This window comes from Dipodomys merriami, unplaced genomic scaffold (assembly GCF_024711535.1).
Source record: "Dipodomys merriami isolate MVZ:Mamm:240054 unplaced genomic scaffold, mDipMer1.0.p SCAF_116, whole genome shotgun sequence".
Lineage (NCBI taxonomy): Eukaryota > Metazoa > Chordata > Mammalia > Rodentia > Heteromyidae > Dipodomys > Dipodomys merriami.
The window spans coordinates 770913-793316 of NW_027202449.1; the positions used below are offsets into that span (position 1 = coordinate 770913).

Sequence of the window (22404 nt, forward strand, 5' to 3'; positions counted from 1 at the left end):
GGGCCGGGGCCGGGCGCGTGTGGCCCGCGCCGGAAGTCGCGGGGCGGAAGTGACGCATTCCGCCGCGCGCTCGCGCTCCCTCTCTGGCCCCGCAGCCGTGCGCGCCCGGCGCCATGGGCAAAAAGGGCAAGAAGGAGAAGAAGGGCCGCGGCGCCGAGAAGACGGCCGCCAAGATGGAGAAGAAGGCGTCCAAGCGCTCGCGGAAGGAGGAGGTGAGGCGCCGGGCCGCGGCCCCCAGGCGCGCACCATCGTGCCGGCCCTGGGGCTTGAACTCAGGACCTGGGCGCTGCCGCCCCTGCGCCTCTCGGGCTCACCACAGCGCCACGTCGGGCCTTTTCTGAGTAGTTTATGTGTTCACGGACTTTCCTGCCCGGGCTGGCTTCGAACCGCGATCCTCAGATCTCAGCCTCCGTAGCTGGGATGACAGGCGCCCGGCTTACTACTACTATTACTACTACTGCTATTTTGTTTTGGGGTTTTTTTTGGGGGGGGGGTGGTCGTGGGGCCTGAACTCTGGGCCTGGGCGCTGTTCCCCAGGTCTTCAGGTCAAGGCTAGCGCTCTACCACTAAGCCACCTTCCCAGCCCTACTCCTGGTTTGTGTCAGCCCTGGAGCTTGAACCTAGGGCCAGGACGCTGTCCCTTTTTTTTTTTTTTCTCGAGACTAACTGTACCATGTGACCCACAGCTCCACTTTTGGCTTTTTGCTTTTTAATTGGAGATGAGAGTCTCATGAACTTACCTGTCCTAACTGGCTTCCAATCTCAATCCTCAGATCTCAGCCTCCTGAGTAGAGGATTACAGGTGTGAGCCACCAACTCCTGGTTGAATACCTTTTTTAATGAGTCACACTCTATGTATTCAAACCCAGCCAGAGTGTTAGGATTCGTGAGCAGATTCCTGTGCTGTGAGACTTGCAGGGGAGGAAAGCTGGCCTGTTGCAGTTTTAGAATGAGTCTCACTTGCAGCTGCTTGTGTGCTCCTAGGAAGACCTGGAAGCTCTCATAGCCCATTTCCAGACGCTGGATGCCAAGAAGACCCAGGTCACTGAGACCCCATGCCCCCCGCCTTCTCCACGGTAAGCCAGCAGACCCCTTGTCTCTCCTAGTTTCTGTTTCATTTGTTTCTATAAGTTGCAAAGCTGTGTGACATCAGGGCTATGCCTCCTGAATGACCATTTTCCTCACCTGAGTGCAGGAAGAGGTCTGGAGGTGAGGTCTAGGTATAAGATTTCTTCATTCCTGGGGACATTTGCAGGCCCCGAGCTAAGTGTCTCATAAACGTGCTCTCCAAAGAGAGAACTTTCTAGCAACCCATTGTGATGGAAAAGACAGTTTTTCTCACACTTGGGATTATGAACTGCTGGAGGCAGCAGTGTGGTTCTTGGGCCTCTTTCACAGAGGTGTGAAAGGGGCTCATCTCCTGTGGAAGCTGCACTGGTACAGGGAGTCAGGCATGTAACTGCGCGCTCATCTGCTGCTTGTGTCTTTCAGGTTAAATGCCTCCCTCTCCGTCCATCCAGAGAAAGATGAATTAATCCTTTTCGGAGGTGAATATTTCAATGGCCAAAAAGTAAAGTATATATATTTTCTCTTTTTCTTTTTTTCTGGGTCTCGTTTAAAGCAAGAGTTATTTTAAAGTTGTCATAGGCCTGCACGCCGCTCCTTCTGCTCCCCCTATGTAGCCCACCTTTCAAGCATCAGGCTATGGGTCTTGATGACCCTTGCAGGACCCTCAGATACTGAGCGGCCCTGCAGCCTCTGTTCAGCAAGGGCCTCATCTGAGTGCCAGAACTCAGCTCTCCTCCTTGGTCATTGCTGGCCCTTTTGCTGATGGTTGACCTGTGGTCTGCCCACTGCCTTGGTTGCCATGCCTTGATTCCTCATGGCATTCATGGTTCACGTTTACGGTTACTTTGCTTTGTTCTGTGGTGCTGGAGATCCATCCCAGGGCCTTGCACACTCTAGGGGATGGGTGTTCTGCCACTGAGGGTGCACCCCAATCCTTAAGGTAATGTTGAATAAAGAAAATACTGATAAGTTGTGAAGTCAATTTTTACTTTTGAGCAGGCCACAAACCTCTTGTTTTGAAATTGCATGTGGCAGTCAATTAAAAAGGGTTGGTTTAGGGGCTGGGAAGGTGGCTCAGTGGTAGAGTGCTTGCCTTGCGTGCATCAGGCCCTGAGTTCTATTCCTTAAGCACCACATAAGCAGAAAAAGCCAGAAGTGGTGCTGTGGCTCAAGTGGTAGAGTGCTTGCCTTGAGCTGAATTGCTGAGTGACAGTGCCCAGGCCCAGAGTTCAGGCCCCACAATCGACAATTAAAAAAAAAAAAAAGGTTGGTCTAGCTGGGCACCAGTGGCTCATGCCTATAATCCTCAGAAGGCAGGAAAGTCTGTGAGACTGATCTCCAATTAAGATTACCGAAATATCCTGAAGTAGAGCTGTGGCTCCAGTGGTAGATTGCTAGCCTTGAGCAAAAGCAGCTCAGGAACAGCTTGCAGGTCCAAAGTTCAAACCTCAGGACCAACAACAACAACAAAAAGAAAATAGAAAAGAAAAAACAGACTTAAAATCAAAAGAGCAGGGGCTGGGAAGGTGGCTCAGTGGTAGAGCGCTTGCCTTGCACGCCTGAGGCCCTGGGTTCGATTCCTCAGTACCACATAAGCAAAAAGAAAAAAAAGCCGGAAGTGGCTCTGTGGCTCAAGTGGGAGAGCGCTAGCCTTGAGTTGAAGAGCTCAGGGACAGCGCCCAGGTCCAGAGTTCAGGCCCCACGACCGGACTCAAAAAAAAAGAAAAAAAAAAAATCAAAAGAGCAGTGAAATCACTGCTTATTCCTGACTTGTTGAGATAGAATCTTGTTAACTTTTTGCTGGGGTGGGCTTCACACATCATCCTTCTAATTTCCAACTAGCTGGGGTTACAGGTATGAGGCACTGTGCCTGGCCTTAAAGTGGTGTGATTCCTGGGGAATTCTTTTTTTTTTTTTTGGTCCGGTCGTGGGGCCTGAACTCTGGGCCTGGGTGCTGTCCCTCAGCTCTTCAGCTCAAGGCTAGCGCTCTACCACTTGAGCCACAGCGCCACTTCCGGCTTTTTTCTTTTTGCTTATGTGGTGCTGAGGAATCGAACCCAGGGCCTCAGGCATGCAAGGCAAGCGCTCTACCACTGAGCCACCTTATTCCTGGGGAATTCTGATAGCTGGGCACAGTCTCATCAATGTTGTTACTTGTCTGCATATCTTTCGTGACATTGATGTTCCTCTTTCTTCTTGCAGACTTTTGTATACAACGATCTCTATGTCTACAATACCAGAAAAAACACCTGGACCAGTGTTGACATCCCTGGTCCACCTCCGCGGCGCTGTGCTCACCAGGTGACGGCAGTACGGCCCTCACCCGCTCCCTGAGTCACAGTCTGGACGTGGCAGGAGCCTCCGCCGCCAGAGGCTGGCGTTGGCTCTGGCGTTGGCTCTGCTTTGCTAAGTTTCTTCGGTTGTGTTTCTCATCTGCTGTCTGGGAGGAGGATGTGACATGCTCTGTGGCAGTAGCTCTGGTCTCTAATGTGTCCCGGCGTCGCAGCAGAACGCTGCTTTCCACTCCACTTGACAGAGGGGACTCCCGGGGCGTGGCATGTTCAGGAAAGGGGCAAATGGTGGAAGGAAAGGAATTATTCTAGAAGAAAGTTAGCCGAGCTGGCTGGTTTCTGCTGACAGGAAGAGCGTTGTCAAGCTCTGTGCCTCTCAGGTGCTCCCTGAGCTCCCTAAGGAGGGCCTGCCCCCTCCTACCACCACAGTCCTGAGCCCAGAACAGCTGGTTCCTCATCCTGGGCAGGAAAGTCCTTGAGACTCTTATCTCCAGTTAACCACCAAAAGCCAGAAAAGGAGGTGTGGTTCAAGTGGTAGAGCACCAGTCTTGACCAAGAACATGTAGGCCTTGAGTTCAAGCCCCAGTACCTTTCCTTCCACTGGCTGTGGTGGGCCGTCAGGTCAGTGAGGATGGTGCTGGTCACCCAGGGCCCTGTGCTGCTATGTGGTTGACTTGTCCTTTCTTTCCACAGGCTGTGGTGGTGCCTCAGGGCGGTGGGCAGCTGTGGGTCTTTGGAGGGGAATTTGCATCTCCTGATGGGGAACAGTTCTACCACTACAGGGATCTCTGGGTCCTGCATTTGGCCACCAGGACTTGGGAGCAAGTCAGGTAAGATGCTTGTGCTCCTGTGCTGGGTTCTGAGTTGAGTCAGGAGCAGGGTGGGAAGGCTTGGGCTGTACTCTTTGAGAGTTGCTTCGTGGGCCGCTGGGCAATGGATGGAGGGCTTCACTGGGAAGCCTGGTCAGCAGGCACTGGCCGTGTGATGTCGGGGGTACCTGGTCAGCGAGTGCTGGCTGCATCGAGTGGGGGGGTGGCAAGGAGGAGCTGGGCCACGGTGCTTTGCGCAGGATGACCTCGGGTGTCCCCCGGGCAGCTCAAGCCTGCTGGGAATGGAGCTGCTCCCATGCTGTGCTCCTCGGTGTCGGTTGTTGGAGAGGTGGTGGGGCCGCTCAGAAGGAGGGAGCTTGTTAAAAACAACTTTTAAAATTAGCATGCATTGGTTGCACGGGGAGTTTCCTGTGACATTTCCATACATTATATATGGTGTTTTTCCCCAAACTCATCCTGCCACTCTTTACCCCTTCTAAACAGTTTCAGTAGACTTCTTTGTTCCCCTTTCTTCTTTTTTCTTTTTCTTTTCTTTTTTGTCGGTCGTGGGGCCTGGGTGCTGTCCCTCAGCTCTTCAGCTCAAGGCTAGCTCTCTACCACTTGAGCCACAGCACCACTTCTGGCTTTTTCTGTGTATGTGTTGCTGAGGAATCGAACCCAGGGCCTCATGCATGCCAAGCAAGTACTTAACCACTGAGCCACCTGCCCAGCCCCATTGTTCCCTTTTCTTCATTCCCCCCTCCGTCCCTCCCTCCCTCCCTTCCTTTCTTCCTTCTTCCTGGTCCTAGGGCTTGAACTCAGCCTGGGCACTGTCCCTGAGCTGCTTTTGCTCAAGGCAAGCACTCCACCACTTGAGCCATAGCACCACATCCAGCTTTTTTCAGTATTTATTGGAGATAAGAGTCTCGTGGAGTTTCTTGCCTGGGCTGGCTTTGAACCACGATCCTCAGATCTCAGCCTCCTGAGTAGCTGGGATGACAGGCGTGAGCCACCGGCCCCGCTCATTGTTCTGTATTCTGTGCAGTAAACTACTTCAACCATCTTCATCCTATCCTCCGCTCACGCTCACTCTCATCTCCCACTCTACCAACAGGAGGCTTGCAGCTCTTGGTGCTGATGTGGCTGCTGCTGCTGCCTGCCTCAGTGTCCCCAAGTGAGCGAGCTGAAGCTGCATACCGGTTCTCTGCTGGGAGGCGGCTCGTAGATTCCTATGCAAGTTACTCGGGAGAGAAGCTGGCAGGTCCATGCACTGGAAGTTGTGCAGTGGCTGCCCTCCTGAGTGAACAGGAGTTTCTTGCCTGACTTCTTGATAGACCTGTGGCCGGGCAGCCTTTAGGATCCGTGCGTTCGTTTTGGTCTTACTGTACTTAAAACAGAACCATCCAGGGTTTGTCTAGAGGGTGGGTGGCCCTGTGTGCTCCGGAGTGGGTCCCAAGCTTTCAGGGTAGCATCCAGAGCTGCTGCAGCTGGGCCCCTCTCTCTATGGATCTAAAGGAAAGACACATCAGCCTCTCTGAAGACCGTTTGATGTTTTGCCATCTTTAGACAGGATTGCTCTGCTGTGTGTGGGATCAGGTTGGTGAGAAGTTTATGGACCACTGAGAGGTTCAAGTTCTTTGTAGAAGGGCATTTATTTTGTTGTCGTGGTGTGGCCCTGTTGTGTGCACTCATTTCTTAGTATCTGTCACTGTGTGGGTGGGTTTGTGTCAAAGGCACTGAGGTTGAAAACATAGAGTGTTGATAAGGCGAGCAGTCCCCTTGTCCTCGGCGCACTGCTGTTTTGTGGGGAGCCTGCTGCACTGCTGCTCATCCCCTGGTTGTTTGCAGCCCAGGTGGTGTGCACGCCCCATGCTGGTGCTCTGTGCTGGGGGTTTCTCTACACGGCCCATGCATGCTGGGCTGGGCTGCAGAAATGGCCTTCGTGAGGTGACTCGGGCAGAAAGATCCAGGCCTGCCACATGGCCTGTGAGCAGCACGCCCGAGAATAGACAGGTGGGAGTCTGGGCTGGTCGCTGAGAGTGATCCCCTGCACAGGCCAGGGTCCCCACTGGCAGAAGAGGCCACATTTAGCCGTCAGCATTCAGCACCCCAACTGTGCTTGGCAGGACCGAGACAAAGGGACCACGTCTGCAGGATTTGCCGCCTGAGCAGCCAGGGCTACAGGCAAGGGCCCCAGTGCCCAGCCAAAAGTGTTTTTCTTAAAAGTGAGTTTTAATGAAGTACTTACCAAGAAAAGCACCTGGTCCTGTGCAGCCCAGTAAGGTTTCAGAGTGAGCACCCAGTGAGCAAGGCCCCCAGGGGCCCTGCCCACCCTCACACAGATTTTGTGCTTGGCTTTGAACATACTGAACTGATTTTTTTTTTTTTTTTTTTTTTGATCAGTTGTGGGTCCTGAACTCTGGGCCTGGGCGCTGTCCCTCAGCTCTTCAGCTCAAGGCTAGCACTCTACCACTTGAGCCACAGCGCCACTTCCAGCTTTTTCTGCTTATGTGGTGCTGAGGAATCGAACCCAGGGCCTCATGCACACAAGGCAAGCGCTCTACCACTGAGCCACCTTCCCAGCCCCATCTTTTTCTTTCTTTTTTACCCTTTCTTCCTTCATGTCAGCCCTGGGGCTTGAACTTTGCCTGGGCACTGCAGCTTAGTTTTTTTGCTCAGGGTTGACACTCTACCACTTGAATCATAGCTCCACTTTTTTTGGTCAGTTGAAAGGGTTGAACTCTGGGCCTGGGCGCTGTCCCTCTGCTCTTCAGCTCAAGGCGAGCACTCTACCTCTTGAGCCACAGTGCCACTTTCAGTTTTCTGGTGGTTAATTGGAGATCAGAGTCTCAGACTCTCCTGCCTGGCCTGGCTTTGAACTGCAATCCTCAGAGCTCAGCCTCCTGAGTAGCTAGGATGACAGACATGAGCCACTGATGCCGGGCACCACTCCACTTCTGATTGCTGCAGTTCTTTTTTTTTTGGTCAGTCATGGGGCTTGAACTCTGGGCTTGGGTGCTATCCCTGCACTCTTCAGCTCAAGGCGAGCTCGCAACCGCCACAACACCATTTCCGGTTTTCTGGTGGTTTATTGGGGAGAAGTGTCTCATGGACTTTCCTGCCCAGGCTGGCTTTGAACTGTGATCCTCAGATCTCAGCCTCCTGAGTAGCTAGTATTACAGGCGTGAGCCACCGGTGCCCAGCTAAAGCTGCAGTTCTTACACATGGTGCTGGTGTGCACATGTGTCCATGTCTTGAACTTGGTGAGTCTGTCTCAGGCAGAGGGAGGCCGTAGTTCTGTGCCTTTGGGCTTTGGTGTGCTGGTGAGCATCTTCCATTGCCAATGCAGATGGACCTCTGGTGGAGAGAGCTCCATTGCTTACACGGGCTTGGAGAGGGGTTGGGACTGCACTGGTACCCTCTGAAGGGAAACCTGTGTGTTCACCTACCTGACTGCACTCGGGAAGGGAGCATTGTCATTCTGAGGACGAGCCCCTGGATGGCTGCTTTGTCAGCCTTGACCCTCAGCCCTGCAGGGCATGCTTCTCTTCCCGGCCATGCCTCGGGCTGCCTGGCTCGGCAGGGCTACTACCGCATACAGTGTTGTGAGGTATAAACGTTACACTGACTCAGGACGCACTGTGGGCTGTGTACTCCGCTCTGCATCCTCAGCCTGTGGCGCTATTGGACACATAGATGTTTGCTGTGACTGTCAGGTGGTGGTCCAGTAGAGGGGGCCCAGTGACGTCAGGTGGCACTGTGCCTGTGGGAATGCTATTCTGCGCACAGCCCAAAGGAGCTGAAAACTTGGGTACCCACAGCATTATATGTGTATTTGTGTGCGTGTGCGTGTGCGTGTGCGTGTGCGTGTGTGTGTGTGTGTGTGTACGCTGTATATAGACTTCTGACTGAGTGGACCATGCCAGTTTTTTTAAGACTCCATGGGACTGATGGCAATTGAAAAGCCTGTTGGAGATGCAGATCTAAACGCGCTTATTTCTCATGACTTTAATTTTCATCAGGGGATGTACCTTTTTATAGAAGTGTTTCCCACTTTAGTAACAAAGCACCGTGGCCCTGGCTGTTGTCATGGCTCATTGTTTGAGCCCTGGTGCCTGGCCCACCTGCAGATGATGCAGCGGGGTTCCGCGGAGGTGTGGGCCGGGGCGCCACAGCGCCAGCTGCTGTCCTGACCTGCCCCGTGAAGCGCCTGGGGTGCCCTGTGTCTGTGTGATAGTGGACTCTGCTGTGAAATGCCCTGCTTTGCTTGCTGGAGGAGAGCCTCTTCCCCAGGCTGCTCTAAAGCAGGGCTGGGGCCTGGGAAGTCATGAGTATGCGATGGGACAGACGTGGACGCCTCTTGCTGGCTCTTGTGGGCTGCCCACCGGTGACGGCGTGTGCCAAACGGACACTGGCGCCTCGTGACAGGGATGTAGCACCTCAAGCGCAGAGGGGGTGGGCCTCTGGCCCAGGGTGACACTGCCCTCCTGTCCCAGTGCTTGTATGTATTGTATGCGGCTTGTCACAGTGTGAGGCTGATCACCCACTCACCGGAGGCGTGAAGCCCGCTTGCCAGGAGGGCTTCTCCCGCCCCCGCCCCCCTCCCCCCCCCCCCCCCGGGTGCAGCACGCATAGCCATGGTCCACGAGGCAGGCAGTTCCTGTTGAGCCTGCCAGGACACAGCATGCAGTGCCGGGACCCTCTCTCCAGGCACTGTCACGCCTGCTGCTCTGATCATGAGTATCGGCAGCAGGATGTTTGGGAACAGTGTGAACCTAGGGGTAAAAGCAAGGACATTTGTTAAATGCATAGCAGGCAAAACCATCTTTGTGTACTAAACCTCATTTCCTTTATGGGAGGTGTGTGAACACAGGATGAAGGAGGAAGAACTCAAGACCAGCTGCTCTCGATGGTGGAATCAGAGGGCTGAGTAAAGTGCAGTATTGCAGCAAGCGTGTATGTGCATGGGCGTATATGTGCGTGTGTGTGTGTGTGAGTATGCTGGAACACATGGGTGTTGGAGCGGGACCTCTAGTTGTGGCTGCTGGCTGGCTTTCTGCAACAGTGTGGAGGTTGTTTTGAATGAATTCGAAGGGAACAGTTGAGCATTTGAGACGAGTGGGCTGGTTCTTTTTTGTTGTTGTTGGTCGTGGGCCTTGAACTCTGGGCCTGGGCGCTGTCCCTGTGCTCTTCAGCTCAAGGCGAGGCTCTACCATTTGAGCTACAGCGCCACTTCCGGTTTTCTGGTGGTTTATTAAAGAGTTTCATGGAGTTTCCTGCCTGGGCTGGCTTTGAAGCAAGATGATTAGATCTCGGCCTCCTGAGTAGCTAGGATGACAGGCGTGAGCCACCTGTGCCCGGCAAGTGGGCTGGTTCTGAGATGAGGGAAGGTGCTGGTGGGCACCCTGGTGGTGTGTGTGAGTGACTTCGTGACTTGGTAAGGAGTGGCTATTGGGACTGGCTGGCCCAGCGTGCCTTGGACTTGAATGTTCTAAGTGTGGATGCGTTTGGGAGGGTACTTGCCATTTGTGGCACTTTGCATAAAACCCTGCACATGGCTGTGGGGGAAAGCTGCATGGCATGCACAGAGTCCATGAACTCTGCACTGTAAGTGGGTACCACATCACGTAAGATCCCATTTGGACCCACCCTTTGCCGCCTGAAGTGGGTGAGATTCTTGTGGAGCAGGTAAAGGCTCCATCCCTGCGGAAGCTGGCCATCCCCAAGGGGTGCTGGCCCAGCTGGGGTCAGCCTCTGGGGCCAGCAGCCTGTGTCCCTCAGCACTGGGTGCGGACCCCTAGCCCTGCCTCATGCCTCATCACAGCTCAGCTGTGCTGGCCCCACGCTGGGTGACGGCGCCCCTCTCGGGCCTGTCCTCCTCGTCCTGCCCTGTCCTACCCGCCCCACTCGTTCCCTCTCCCTGGTGGTGTTCACCGGAGAAAACTTGGGAAACACACGGAAGAGAGACGATAATAGAACCACTCAAAAGCCACGGGAATCTTATGTAATACTGTGTTTTGTAACCTGCCATTTTACTTACTATTTTCTGAGCGGTTTTTCCATGACATTAAGTATCTTAATTTAGTTGTTAAAAATCTTTGCTTTGCAATTCTTCGATGACTGGAAAGTTGGTTATATTTAGGTTCCCTTTTATTTTTCGGTCAGTCATGGGGCTTGAATTCGGGGGCTGAGTGCTGTCCTTGAGCTCTTCTGCTCAAGGCTGGTGCTCTACCACTTTAAGCCACAGCTCTACTTCTGGTTTTCTGGTGGTTAATTGATGATAAGTCTCACAGGTTTTACTGCCCAGGCTGTTTGAACCGCCTTCCTCAGATCTCAGCCTCCTGAGTGACTAGGATTATAGGCATGCCACAAGTGCCTGGCTTAGGGTCCCCCCCCCCACTTTTTTTTTTTGTCGGTTGTGGGGCCTGGGTGCTGTCCCTCAGCTCTTTAGTTCAAGGCTAGTGCTCTACTACTTGAGCCACAGTGACACTTCTGGCTTTTTCTGCTTATATGGTGCTGAGGAATTGAACCCAGGGCCTCATGCACGCAAGGCAAGCACTCTACCACTGAGCCACCTTCCCAGCCCTCCTATTATTTTTATGGTTTCAAATGTATCTTTTTTTTCCCCATGCTGTTTTTTTGGTTTTGTTTTGTTTTTTAAATTATCATTTATTTTTAATCTTCTCCCCACTGTGTGTATGCGTGCGTGACCTTGGCACTGTCCCCCAGCTTTCTGGCTCAAGGGTAGTGCTCTGCCAGTTGAACCACAGCTCCACTTCCAACTTTTTGGTAGTTCAGTGGAGATAAGCGTCTCACAGACTTTCCTGCCCTGGCTGGCTTTGAACTGTGATCCTCAGATCTCAGCCTTCTGAGTAGCTAGGATGACAGGCGTGAGCCATCAGCACCTGGCTCTTGACTGGTTTCATATCTACTTTGTTGGAATGAAGGAATATCGTAACTTTTTCCCTTCTTCTGCTCTTTAGATCTACAGGAGGCCCTTCTGGTAGGAGTGGCCATCGGATGGTGGCCTGGAAGAGACAGCTAGTTCTTTTTGGTGGCTTCCATGAGAGTACAAGGTTGGTACCAGAGCAAAAATTGTTTTTTCTTACATATTTGGGGTGGGCTTTCTATAGCTAACCTTTGAATTCACCTGGAAATTCTGTGTTCAGGGCAGAGAGTAAGAGCAGCACAACCTTTCTCAGTGGGAACTTAGAGCTTTGGTAAAGTTTCACCGTGATTTTAACTATTATTTAGGAAGTATTTTGGACACAGGTAATAACACTGTGTTAAATCAGTTTGACTCTTTTTTGGGAAGAGGGGACCTGTCCTGGGCTTGAACTCAGGGCCTGGGCGCTGTTCCTGAGCCTCTTTGTGCTTAAGGCTAGTGCTCTACCATTTGAGCCACAGTGCTACTTCAGCTTTTTCTGAATAGTTACTGGAGATAAGAATCTTCATGGATTCTGCCAGGGCTGGCTTTGGACCGTAGTCCTCAGATCTCAGCCTCTTGAGTAGCAGTATTACAGGTGTGAGCCATCGTCCCCTGGCCAATTTAACTTTTTTTTTTTGCCAGTCCTGGGGCTTCACCTCAAGGTTGGGCACTGTCCCTGAGCTGCTTTTGTTCAAGGCTAGCTTTACCACTAGAGTCACAGTGCCACTTCCAGCCTTTATTTGTTTATGTGGTGCTGAGGAATCGAACCCAGGGCTTCATGAAGTATGCTAGGCAAGCACTCTACCACTGAGCCACCTTCTCAGCCTTAGTTTGATTTTTTTTTTTTTTTGGTCATGGAGCTTGACCTCTGGTCCTGGGCACTGTCCCTCAGCTTTTCAGCTCAAAGCAAGTGTTCTACTGCTTGAGCCACAGCCCCACTCCTGGTTTTCTGATGGTTAATTGGAGATAAGAGTCTCAGGTACTTTCTTGCCTGGGCTGGCTTTGAACTGCGAACCTCAGATCTCAGCCTCCTGAGTAGCTAGGGCTATAGAAGTAAGCTACCGGCACCCGGCTAAATGTTTGAACTTTCTTTGGAGTAGCTGCTGTTTACCTTAATGAAAAATACACTCTCTTTACTGGAAGTCTGCATTGTGGGGTCTAGGTGGCAGCCATTGGCTCATGTGTGTCCCTTCCTACACTCATGTAGGAAGGGCAGATGGTACTGTGCACAGCTGTTCCTGCTTCAAATTCTTACTGAGGAGGTAGGATCTGCAGAGCAGAGGCTGCAGCTGCTCTGCAGGCTTGGAGAATGGTGGGCTCTTCAGTGTTGGTCTACAGCTGGGTCTTTTGTCTGCAGAGCTGGGCTTTGCTTACAGTCTCCTGTTCCTTTTCTGCATCCCAGTCTGTGCTGAGTCCCCGGGCCCGTGCGTCCACGGGTGCTGAGCAGGGTGGGCCGGAGGGCCTGTGTGGCTTCGCTGGTGCCTCTTGACCGCGAGGAGGTTTTGTGGGGTGCTCTGCCCCCTCGTCCACGCATGACAGTCACAGTCTGGCTCACTGTGATCGTAAAGTTACACACAGAGTAGCCCAATGTAATAATTAAGTAATTAGTTGTGATTTTTGCCAATGAGTAAGTGTCTATGCTTCTGTGTGCTAGGATTATTTTTAGTTTTCAAACCAGTGTTTGCAGTCTTTCATTTAGCCTCCTAATTAAGATGAGAACTTCATAGTGCAGAGCATTTTAACTCAGGTGCACTAGTTTAACACCCTGGCCTTTCCCCAACATCCTCTTGTGGTGGCGTGTGTCCCTTTCCTGATGTCCTGTCGGCGGAGGTGTGTCCCTTTCCTGATGTCCTCTCAGGGAGGCACCTGTCCCTTTGCAGGGACTACATCTACTACAACGACGTGTACACCTTCAGCCTGGACTCGTTCACCTGGAGCAAGCTGTCCCCGTCAGGACCCGGGCCCACGCCCAGGTCAGGCTGCCTGATGACCGTCACTCCCCAGGGCAGCATAGCCGTCTACGGGGGCTACTCAAAGCAGGTGAGACCTCATGTGTAGGAATAGTTGAGACTTCTGTCCTGACGGGGGGAGTTGGCCGGGGATGCTGGCCTCCAGTGAGCGGACGCGAGAGTGTAATGGAGTGACGCGTGGGCAGAGGTAGTTTGGGTCTGTTGCTCCTGTGTTCGACCCCTCTCCTCTTGAGCAGGGTGAGCGGTCTTGTGGTGGTGTCCATCATAGGATGTGCTGTTGCTTGCTGCCTTTTCTCCTGCTCATGGGCTTTTTCCTTTCTGTAAGAAGGCTGCCGACCGAGGGGTGGGAGACAGAAGCTTGGGTGGCTGGACCCTCCCCCCCCTTCCCCCCCCCCCCCCACTGCCTGCAGCCCCCACAGCGGCTCTATTGAGAGCACGCTACCATTCCAGTGGGCCTGGCCATGGCTGATGGGTTTTTTAATGGGCCTGCGGTCATTCGGGTGGGTCTGCAGTAGGGTAGGTCTGCAGCAGGTCAGAGCCGCTGGGACAGAGCTCGACACAGAGCTGAGCTTGTTTCAGAAGCAGCCCTGTTTGAGAACAGAGGGCGGCCATAACGAAGGGCAGTCTTACGCATCTCCTTTCCCCGTTCTAGAGAGTCAAGAAGGACGTGGACAGAGGCACCCAGCACTCAGACATGTTTCTGCTAAAGTCTGAGGGAGGAGAAGGTAGGGTGCTGGCTTGGCTGGGAGCCGTGGGTGGGAAAAGCCGGGGAGAAGCCGTGGGTGTCCTGGGAGTGGGAGCCAGTGGTGAGTGCCTGGGTCCTGCCCGGCAGCTGCTCCGCTCTACGCGAGGGGCCCGGCCCGAGCAAGTGCCTGACCTGACTCGCCCGCACCCAGCCAGAGCCTGAGCCACTCCGCCGCTCCTGCGTGCCCCAGCGCACTGTGACGCGTTGCTCATCAGTGTGGTCTCGCTCCCTCCAGACTGGGGACAGCATGTCTGGGCAGGGGCATTGTGCGCATGTCGGTGGTCTCCCTGGACTGGGGACTGCTGCTTTGCCACCATTTGTTGACGAGCGTGTGAGTGGTACTGGGGTGTCGCGGGTGTGAATCCTGATCTGGGAAGCAAGGAGGGTGGCGCAGGGCGCGGCGCAGGGCCCCGGGGAGCCAGGACGTGTGGAAGGAGGCGGTGCGCGGCAGCTCTGGCTCTGCTCTAGAGCCCTCCGAGCGCCCGCCACGCACTGTTGGGCCGCGCACTGCGGCTGTGAGGACGTTGGCTGCGCTGGCAGAGATGGGCTCGTGACCAGTCCCCCAGTTCACTCCCCAGGAAACCGGACCTGGGGGGGCCTGCGTTGTGCTCAGCTCCTCTGCCCGGGGCCGTCCTGTCAGAAGCCATGCCCTGGCGGTGCTCACACGCTGCGGAGGCCAGACTTGTTCTTTGTTCAGTGCTCTCGTGACCGGCGCGGGGCCCAGCCGGCCCTCATGGGCACAGGGCCCTCCTCCCTACCCACTGGGATGTTTGCCATTCTTTTTATTTTTTATTTTTTGGTCCGGTCGTGGGGCCTGAACTCTGGGCCTGGGCGCTTCCCTCAGCGCTTCAGCTCAAGGCGAGCGCTCTATGAGCCACAGCGCCACTTCCGGCTTTTTGTTTGTTTGTTTGTTTGCCATTCTTTTCTAAGGTCTATTGAGGGCAGATGCTGCTGCCACTGCCTCCTCCTTCCCTACCGTCCCTCCTCTCCCCCTCCCCCTCCCCCTCCTCCTCCTCCTCCTCCTCTTCTTCCTCTTCCTCCTCCTCTTGTAGTGAGAAGACACTCCCCACACCAGGCCACATAATGAGTGTTGTCACACGAATCACTAAGAAAGAATGGGAAATAATCCTTGGAAGGAGAGGTGCGTCTGCTGTGTAGCAGATCAGGGTGGCCTGCACAGGGGTCGTTCTGGCGTGGACTTCAGCTCCTGTGGAAGGCAGGCCCTGTTTTGGCCCCTGGGCTGCTGGTGGGAAGCAAACCAGGCAGAGGGGAATGCAGCCTGTGTGAGGTTGTGCCCGCGCTTACCAGCGCCACCTAGTGTCCCTTGAGAGAGAGCTAGTGTGGTGCCCACGATCCCCCGGCTGGTCTCCTTGGCCTTGCTGTTGTGGCCTGCCTGGCCCCGGAAACTAGGGCGTCTGGGACCATGAACAGTCCCAGTGCTGCATAGGTGTAACCTCAGGCAGAGGAGGGAGCCGGGGCGTGGGGGCCTGGCCTGGTGGGGTCAGTGCAGCTTCATGCTGCGCTTTCTGCTGAGGTCAGAGCAGGCGCTCGGTGGTTTCTGTTTCTTACCACCATGCGTCCAGAGGGCCCCGGCACTCAGCGAGGCCTTGGCTGGAGTTCTTGTCTTCTCGAGTCTCACCCTTGCTCTTGTTCTCCACTGACAGGCAAATGGGTATGGACACGGATTAACCCCTCAGGGGTCAAGCCCACCCCAAGGTCTGGCTTCTCAGTGGCTGTAGCCCCGAATCAGCAGACGCTGCTCTTCGGGGGTGTCTGTGATGAGGAAGAAGAAGAAAGCCTGGACGGCATGTTCTTCAATGATCTGTACTTCTTTGATGCCACCAGGAACCGCTGGTTTGCGGGGCAGCTGAAGGTACCTGAGGGGCTGTGCCACAGCCAGGGCTGGCAGGGTGGGGCTCTGGCAAGGCCGCTCACAGGCGCCTGCGCGCGCGCGCACGCGCTCTGCTGCTTCCCTGGTGAGGTGCTGGGCCAAGCCCATGCGGTGCCGGGCCAGTCCTGCCCCTGGGAGGGCCTGGGCTGGGCTCCCAGGCCCTGGGCTGGTCCATGGCAGGTGCTCGGTGGCCCCAGAGTCGGGTCCAGGAGTACACAGGCCACTCTGACAAGGCCGTGCCGCTGCTCCGCGGTAGGTTGGAGTCTTTGAGCTCATCTCTGGCTTTCTGTCATCCCCTTCGCTGTCCTCATCTTCCCGGCGGCCTGGCACAGGTAGAGGAGCAGGCTGGCCCGGGAGGGACCCCTCGGCCGCCTAGGGTTTACACAGGTGCACGATGTGAGCTAATGCGGTCTTCAGCACAAGGTGTCACCTCGAGGGGTATTTGGGAGAAATCAGCCACATGTGGCTCCCGTGGCCGCACGGCTGCTGTGTGAAGGGCTGAGCTGCGCAGGGCCACACAGGCGTCTCTGCCGTGGCTTCTCGGCGTGTGGGGTGGGTGATGCCACAGTTCTGCACTGCTCCGTAAGATGGGGCGGGATCCATGAAGGAGTGTGCGCCATGAGATGCGCGGAGGTCAGGAGCCAGGTGGGCTTGGTGTCTGGAACACGGAGTGGATGGAATATAACAAGGCAGCCGCCGTGCGGAGCGCATCCTGTAAGGAGGAAGCAGGCCAGGCAGGGGTGGCTGACTGTCCTGCAGGAGCCCAGCAGGGGGCGTGCAGCTCGTGTGGAAGGGTGGCCTGCCGGCCTGCCTGGCGGTCTTGAAGCCATTGGCTTCCAGCCCTGTCTCTCAGCGCTTGGGCGGATTTTTCGACAGGTCTCGGGCTCAAGGAGCTGTGGTGCTCGGTGCTGTGTGCCAGCCAGGCCTTGTCTGGCTAGGTGCCCGCAGCCCTGCCTGCGTGGATGCGGGGTGAGCTCCAGAGCAGCACTGAAGGGGCCACGCGGGTGACGCGCGCTCCTGTCCCCACAGCCCTGCGAGTTAGGGCAGCGCGGGCCTCTGCCCGCCGTGCAGCTTCCCCATGCTCGCCTCCTGTGAATAGGGCCCCAAGGCAGAGAAGAAGAAACGCAGGCGGGGTAAAGCAGAGGAGTGCGGAGCCGGCAGTGAGCAAGAGCCTGGGCCCGCTGGGGCCCCAGAGCCCGTAGAGGTGGTGAAAGAGGTGGTGGCTGAGGACGGGACCGTGGTGACCATCAAACAGGTGCTCGTGTCCCCGGGCCTGGGTGGACGGCCTCCACCCGAGGCTGAGGGCGAGGCCGAGGACGGCGCCTCCGAGCCTGGTTGCTCCTCCGTGGAGCCGTGTCCACGCTCCAGTGCCATGCTGGCCGTCCGGCATGGGCTGCTCTACGTCTACGGCGGCATGTTTGAAGCCGGTGACCGCCAGGTGACCCTCAGCGACCTCCATTGCCTTGACCTCCACAAGATGGATGCATGGAAGACCTTGGTGGACATGGACCCAGGTGAGTGGTCCCCGGGTGAGTGGTGCCCTCCCTGTCCCCAGCCATTGGGGCCGCAGGCAGGCAGGCCGGCAGCCAGGCTGGCAGGCTCTCACAGACCTGAGCTCAGGACCTGGGGTGGAGGGTGGCGGGCAGGCAGGCGGGCAGGCGGGCTGGTGGGCAGGCCGGCGGGCAGGCAGGCCGGCAGGCTCTCACAGACCTGGGCTCAGGACCTGGGGCGGAGGGTGGCCGGTGCTGCATTCTCAACGCGGAGGCCAGCTGTGGCACCTGTGCCTTCCCATCGGTCCTGTGTCCTCCTTGCTGCTTGAGTCCTGTGCCTCCACTTTGCCTCTTTGACCACCTTTCTAAGGCCTTAGACTAACATCAGAACAGAAGCCGCCGCCCCCAGGCACAGATCCGTTATCTCCAGGCCCGTTGGCCGGGGCCAGGCATCCCCGGCGGCGGCGGGGGAGTGGCCGGGGTGAGGTGGCCAGGACTGCCTGCGCGGCAGAGCGCTGTCGGCCCGGGGTCGGGTCTGTCCGGGAGGCTCGGGGCACCGCGTGAGGCTGGGCTGAGGTGGAGCTGAGAGCCCTGCACGCGGCTCCCCAGCCTGAAGCCCTGCTCATTTTGCACGGGCAGAAGCGCAGGAGTGGCTGGAGGAGAGCGACTCGGAGGAGGACAGCAGCTCCAGCGAGGGCGCGGCGGCGGGGGACGAGGACAGCGGGGAGGGCGAGGCAGGTGAGCTCCGCCCGTGTGACCCCGTTCCGCAGGTGTGCTCTTGAGGTGGTGCGGACAAGACGCAGGTGCAGCACTGCTGTGCCCGGAGGCGCTCAGCGCGGTCCTGGGCAGCTGCCCTGACTCAGCCTGCCCCTCTCTTGTTCCCCTTCTCCTGGATGAGAAGACTGACACTCGCTGCCCGCGCTTGGGGACAGTAGGCGGAGCGCGCCTGGCCCAGCAGGACGGGCTGGTTCTCGCCAGGGCCACGCAGGCCTGGTGCACACTGGAGGAGGCCCGAGACCGAAGGCTACCTGAACGGCGGGAAGTTGAGTTCCACGGGTCTCACGGGTGGCAGGTGTGCCCCGGTCTCCCCTGTGGCGGGCATCTTCCTGCAGCCTGAGTGTCACAAGGCTGGTGAGCCAGGCCGTGTGGGTGGAGACAGGACGCTGGAGACCCTGGAGCACCCGTGGCTTCAATAAACAGCACCCAACCCCCTGTGGGGGCTTTCCTTCTACAAGACTTGTGTTCTGATGACGGCATAATCAGATGGGGCGCTCTGTGCCTGACGGTACCAGAGGCAGCCACAGTTCGCACACACGCGGGGTTCTTGGGCATCTTTTAAAGAGCATCTATGCAGTTAGGTGCTGTATCCCTACCTTTCACCTTGGCTGCTCTGGAGGCTGACCTGAGGTCAAAAAAAGCCAGCTTGTGCTGAAAAGTTCAGGAGACGCCACCCAGTACTAACCTACAAAAAGCCAGGCTGGAGGCGTGGTCCCCGTGGTAGATCACCAGCCACAAGCAGGTGTAGGGCCCTGAGTTCAAGCTCTGGAGCCAACACAACAAAGACCACAGAGCCATCTTTCTGCTGGCTGGCTTTGCTGTGTAAAGTTCCGGGTGCTCGAGTACCTGCCTGTTCCGTCACCGCTCAGGAGGCAGCATGCCCGTCCTCTGGGGGTACGGTTGTCACTTGTGAAATGACAGGAAGGAAGCCAGGAGACTGGAGCCCCTCCCTCCATGTCACCTGCAATGGCCCTTGGCCCTTGACCAAGGGTCTCAGCTCCTGGTGTCCGAATACACCTGTCTACTCCAAGACGAACAGCAGACCATCGGTTCTGCCTGTGGTGTCTGAATACCCCTGTCTACTCCAAGACGAACAGCAGACCATCCATTCTGCCTGTGGTGTCTGAATACCCCTGTCTACTCCAAGACGAACAGCAGACCATCCGTTCTGCCTGTTGTCAGCTGGTTGTCTTTTTGTCAGTATTGGGGCTTGAACTCAGGGCTGCACAGTCTTGCTCTGCTTTTTCCCTCATGGCTGGTGCCACGTGTCTACTTCCAGATGCTTTTGTTTTCTTCCACTTCTCCTAGGTAATTGGAAATAGTCTCTCAGATGTGTCTGTCCCTGGCTTCAAACTGCAGATCTCAGCCTCCTGACTGGCCAGAAGCATAGCGTTGGCCCACAGACCATTTTATTTGTATGGCCTGGGTTGAAGTAGGGCTTTGGAGTCACACTTTTGTTTTAAATACCGTAAACCACGAGAATATAGGATTTGTGGTTTTCTGCAGGGTAACGTCATCCCAGAGTTAACAAAAAGATGGGCGTCGCTGGCAGAGCGGGGCTCAGGCCCAGAGCTCCCGTGGCGAGGCCGCGCCACACCGCACCGCACCGCACCGCACGGGCCTCGCGCCCCTAGCTGCCCCGTCTCAGCGCTGGGTCAGCCCGAGGAAACCCAGGTCCCCCATGCAGAAGTGGGGGCCCGTCAGGCTACCCCGCAGCCGCCGTCCTCAGCGGGAAGCTCTGTCCTCGGTGTGGGGACCAGGCTGCTGTTCACAGAACCCTCATGGACTTCAAAGCTGCCCAGGAACAAGACTCAGGCTGGGGGTGCAGCTCAGCAGTGGAGAGCACACCTGGCCCACATGAGTGTCCTCCCCCCCCCCATGACAGCAAACAACCTGCAGGTGCATCCTGGAGCTGCCTACCTGTCCGTCCCAGTCAGAGCCACATGTGCCTGCTGTACCTAGGCCGGTGCCGGTGGAGGCCCTGGGCCGTGCCCACACAGGCTGCAGTAGGCCCTCAGCATGGCCAGTGGCAGCTGTGGTTGATCACCTCTGTGCCTGTGTGCGTGTGTGTGTGTGTGTGTACACGTGTACAGTATATGGAGAACAAAGGCTCCAGTTCAGGCCTAGCGGATTTTTGTGGTCTGTCTTCTGGGTGCAGGTCATTTGGGGCCTTTTTCCAACATGCTGGACTGAGCTGGTTGGAGAATCCTCATTCAAGGCTGAAAGGAGGAGGTGTGCCCACCGCCTCAGCCTCACCAGCCCAAGCGAGCAGGCCAGCAAGACCTGCCACTCCCACGCCAGAAACGAGCAAGAGGGCCGGCCGGCTGCGGTGCCCGGTCATCAGAGCCTAAAATCAAGTGGGATCTTAGGAAGAAGCCGTTTAGTCAAGTTGAAAGAAAGCCCCAAAGAAAAAACAAGTCTTTGTACAAGTATGCAAGGATTGTACACTGGGCTTATAACTGGTTCTAGGCAGGAGACCCTCTTCCCTTTCCTCTTCCTTTCCCTCCTCCCCTCCTTGGCTCTGCCCCGTTGCCCTCCGGATGCAGATCCCTGTCCCACGCAAGCCTGGAGGTAGCCCGTGAATGCCGCTGTCCATCGGGAAATGCACAGGCCTGTGGCTGTCCCACTGGGGACTGTGTGGTGCGCCGAGTGGCAGAGACAGATCCTGTCTTCATCCTGAGCTGCTGAGGCAGAAGGCAAGAAACACTGGAAGAACACCTGTGCAGAGTGAAGAGCGCGCCGCATTGGGCAGAGCAAGCTGCCTCAGCCGCCGTCTCACGAAGCGTTTTGTTGTGTGGTGTAGAGCACGTGAGCGTGCCTTGAAGAGTTGGAGCAGACACGCTGTCCTGGACGGACCTGTGGCTGCAGAGCAGCCCAGACACCCACACTGCTAGGGCCTGGGACCCGCGGGGCCAGACGGAGCAGTGCACCCAGAGGGCCCATTCTGGGGTGACAGGGTGGTAGGAAGTTGCTGAACATCAATCAAACCCGGACTCAAGAAGGGCGAGCCCCAGAACGTCCTGTCTCCCCCCCCCCCCCCCCCCCGAGATGGCCACAGTGCTCCAGGCTTGGGACCGGAGCGCAGCAGGCTTCCGGCGCCCTTCAGGCTTCATGTGCCTCGAGCGGCAGGCGTGGATCAGTCCACACTGCACCGTTTTGCAGATGCGCAGAAACACGTGGAGTTAGAGCTGAGGCGTCTAGGGCCTAGTGTGTGTGGGACAAGCCTCCTCTACCACCCGTGTCCATGCCATGCCCTGCGCAGGGCTACAAGCGGGCAAGTGTCCCGCCCCCGTCACTGTCTTCACCTCCAGAATCCTGTGTGCCAAGGGTGCCAGAACTTCAAACCCAGAAGCACAGGTAAGAATTGTCCAGGTGCCTTGAACGATGGAAGCATGTGCTTGCTGCACACTACCTAACCTTCGGAAGGCACGGGAGCCAGCAGCCCAGGCACCAGCTCCTTCTGCCTGGGGGTGGGACACAGGTTCCACAGATGGCAGGCACTAGGGAAGTCACTCGGTTCCTCTGCTCTGCATTTCCGGTCTAGAGAACCCAGGACGTGGTTGGGATCAGAGTGGTGCTCACCGGGCTGCTCTGGGTGCCAGTTGAGGTGTGTCACAGCGCCCTGCATGCCTGGAGGAGGGCTCGGCTCGGCAGGTAGGAAGGCGTGAGCTGCCGCAGGGGTGGGCTGCCTCTTGTTTTGTGTTTATTCCAGTCCTGGGGTTTGAACTCAGGGCCTGGGCACTGTCCCTTAGCTGCTTTTGCTTAAGGCTAGCACTCTACTACTTGAGCCAGGGTGCCACTTCTGGGTTTTTCTGTGTATGTGGTACTGAGGAATCAAACCAGGCATGCTAGGCGAGCACTCTACCACTAAGCCACATTCCTAGCCCAAGGGATGCCTTGTTCCTAATGGTGCTTTGTGGCAGCCAGCTGAAGGGTGGCCTTGTAGAGTCGGGCCCCAGTGCTCTGCACCTGGGGACCTGGCTGGGAACATAGGGGTGCGCTGTGGGGGGCAGCCCTGGCCGTGACTTGGTTTCAGGGTCACCCATGAGAGCGACCTGGGCATGAAGCGCAGGATCCTCAGCAGCACGTGCATTTGCAGAGTTGCAAGTGATGTGCCACGTAATTGTGCCATGCCATCCCACACTGCCCAGCAAATCTGTCGCTGCAGAGTTGCAATTAGGAAATATACTGCAGCATGAATGATTCTCAGAGCTGCAAGGAGCAGGAATCTTTATTTGGTTCACTTCAGGTCTGCAGCAACGACTCGATAAAAAGAATGGAAGAGTAAGATGTACAAAAGACAGACGTCGTCCCCTCAGCAACAGCCCTCGGGAATGCAGTGCCACCTGCTGCGCCTCCCCCACCCCCCGGCATGCCCCAAACCAGCCCAGAGAACAGGCAGAGGATGGATAATGGAAAACAATAAACTGAGTGT

At 56.3% G+C, this 22404-nt stretch overlaps 1 protein-coding gene across 2 annotated transcripts; it reads left to right on the forward strand.

The window, feature by feature from the left end:
* Nucleotides 1–80: 80 nt before the first annotated feature.
* On the forward strand, nt 81–22404 carry LOC138822840 (kelch domain-containing protein 4-like). Of its 2 annotated transcripts, XM_070015787.1 has the most exons (13): nt 81–212; nt 985–1076; nt 1492–1570; nt 3271–3369; nt 4053–4189; nt 11152–11244; nt 12977–13136; nt 13719–13791; nt 15476–15684; nt 16802–17216; nt 17832–17930; nt 21514–21623; nt 22219–22404. In XM_070015787.1, exons 1-12 carry the CDS (start codon nt 114–116, stop codon nt 21573–21575), a joined length of 1617 nt encoding a protein of 538 aa, XP_069871888.1. In that variant the 5' UTR covers nt 81–113; the 3' UTR covers nt 21576–21623; nt 22219–22404. The 2 variants fall into 2 exon arrangements, with proteins under 2 accessions (XP_069871888.1, XP_069871889.1); XM_070015788.1 differs by lacking the exons at nt 21514–21623; nt 22219–22404 and adding an exon at nt 18094–18426.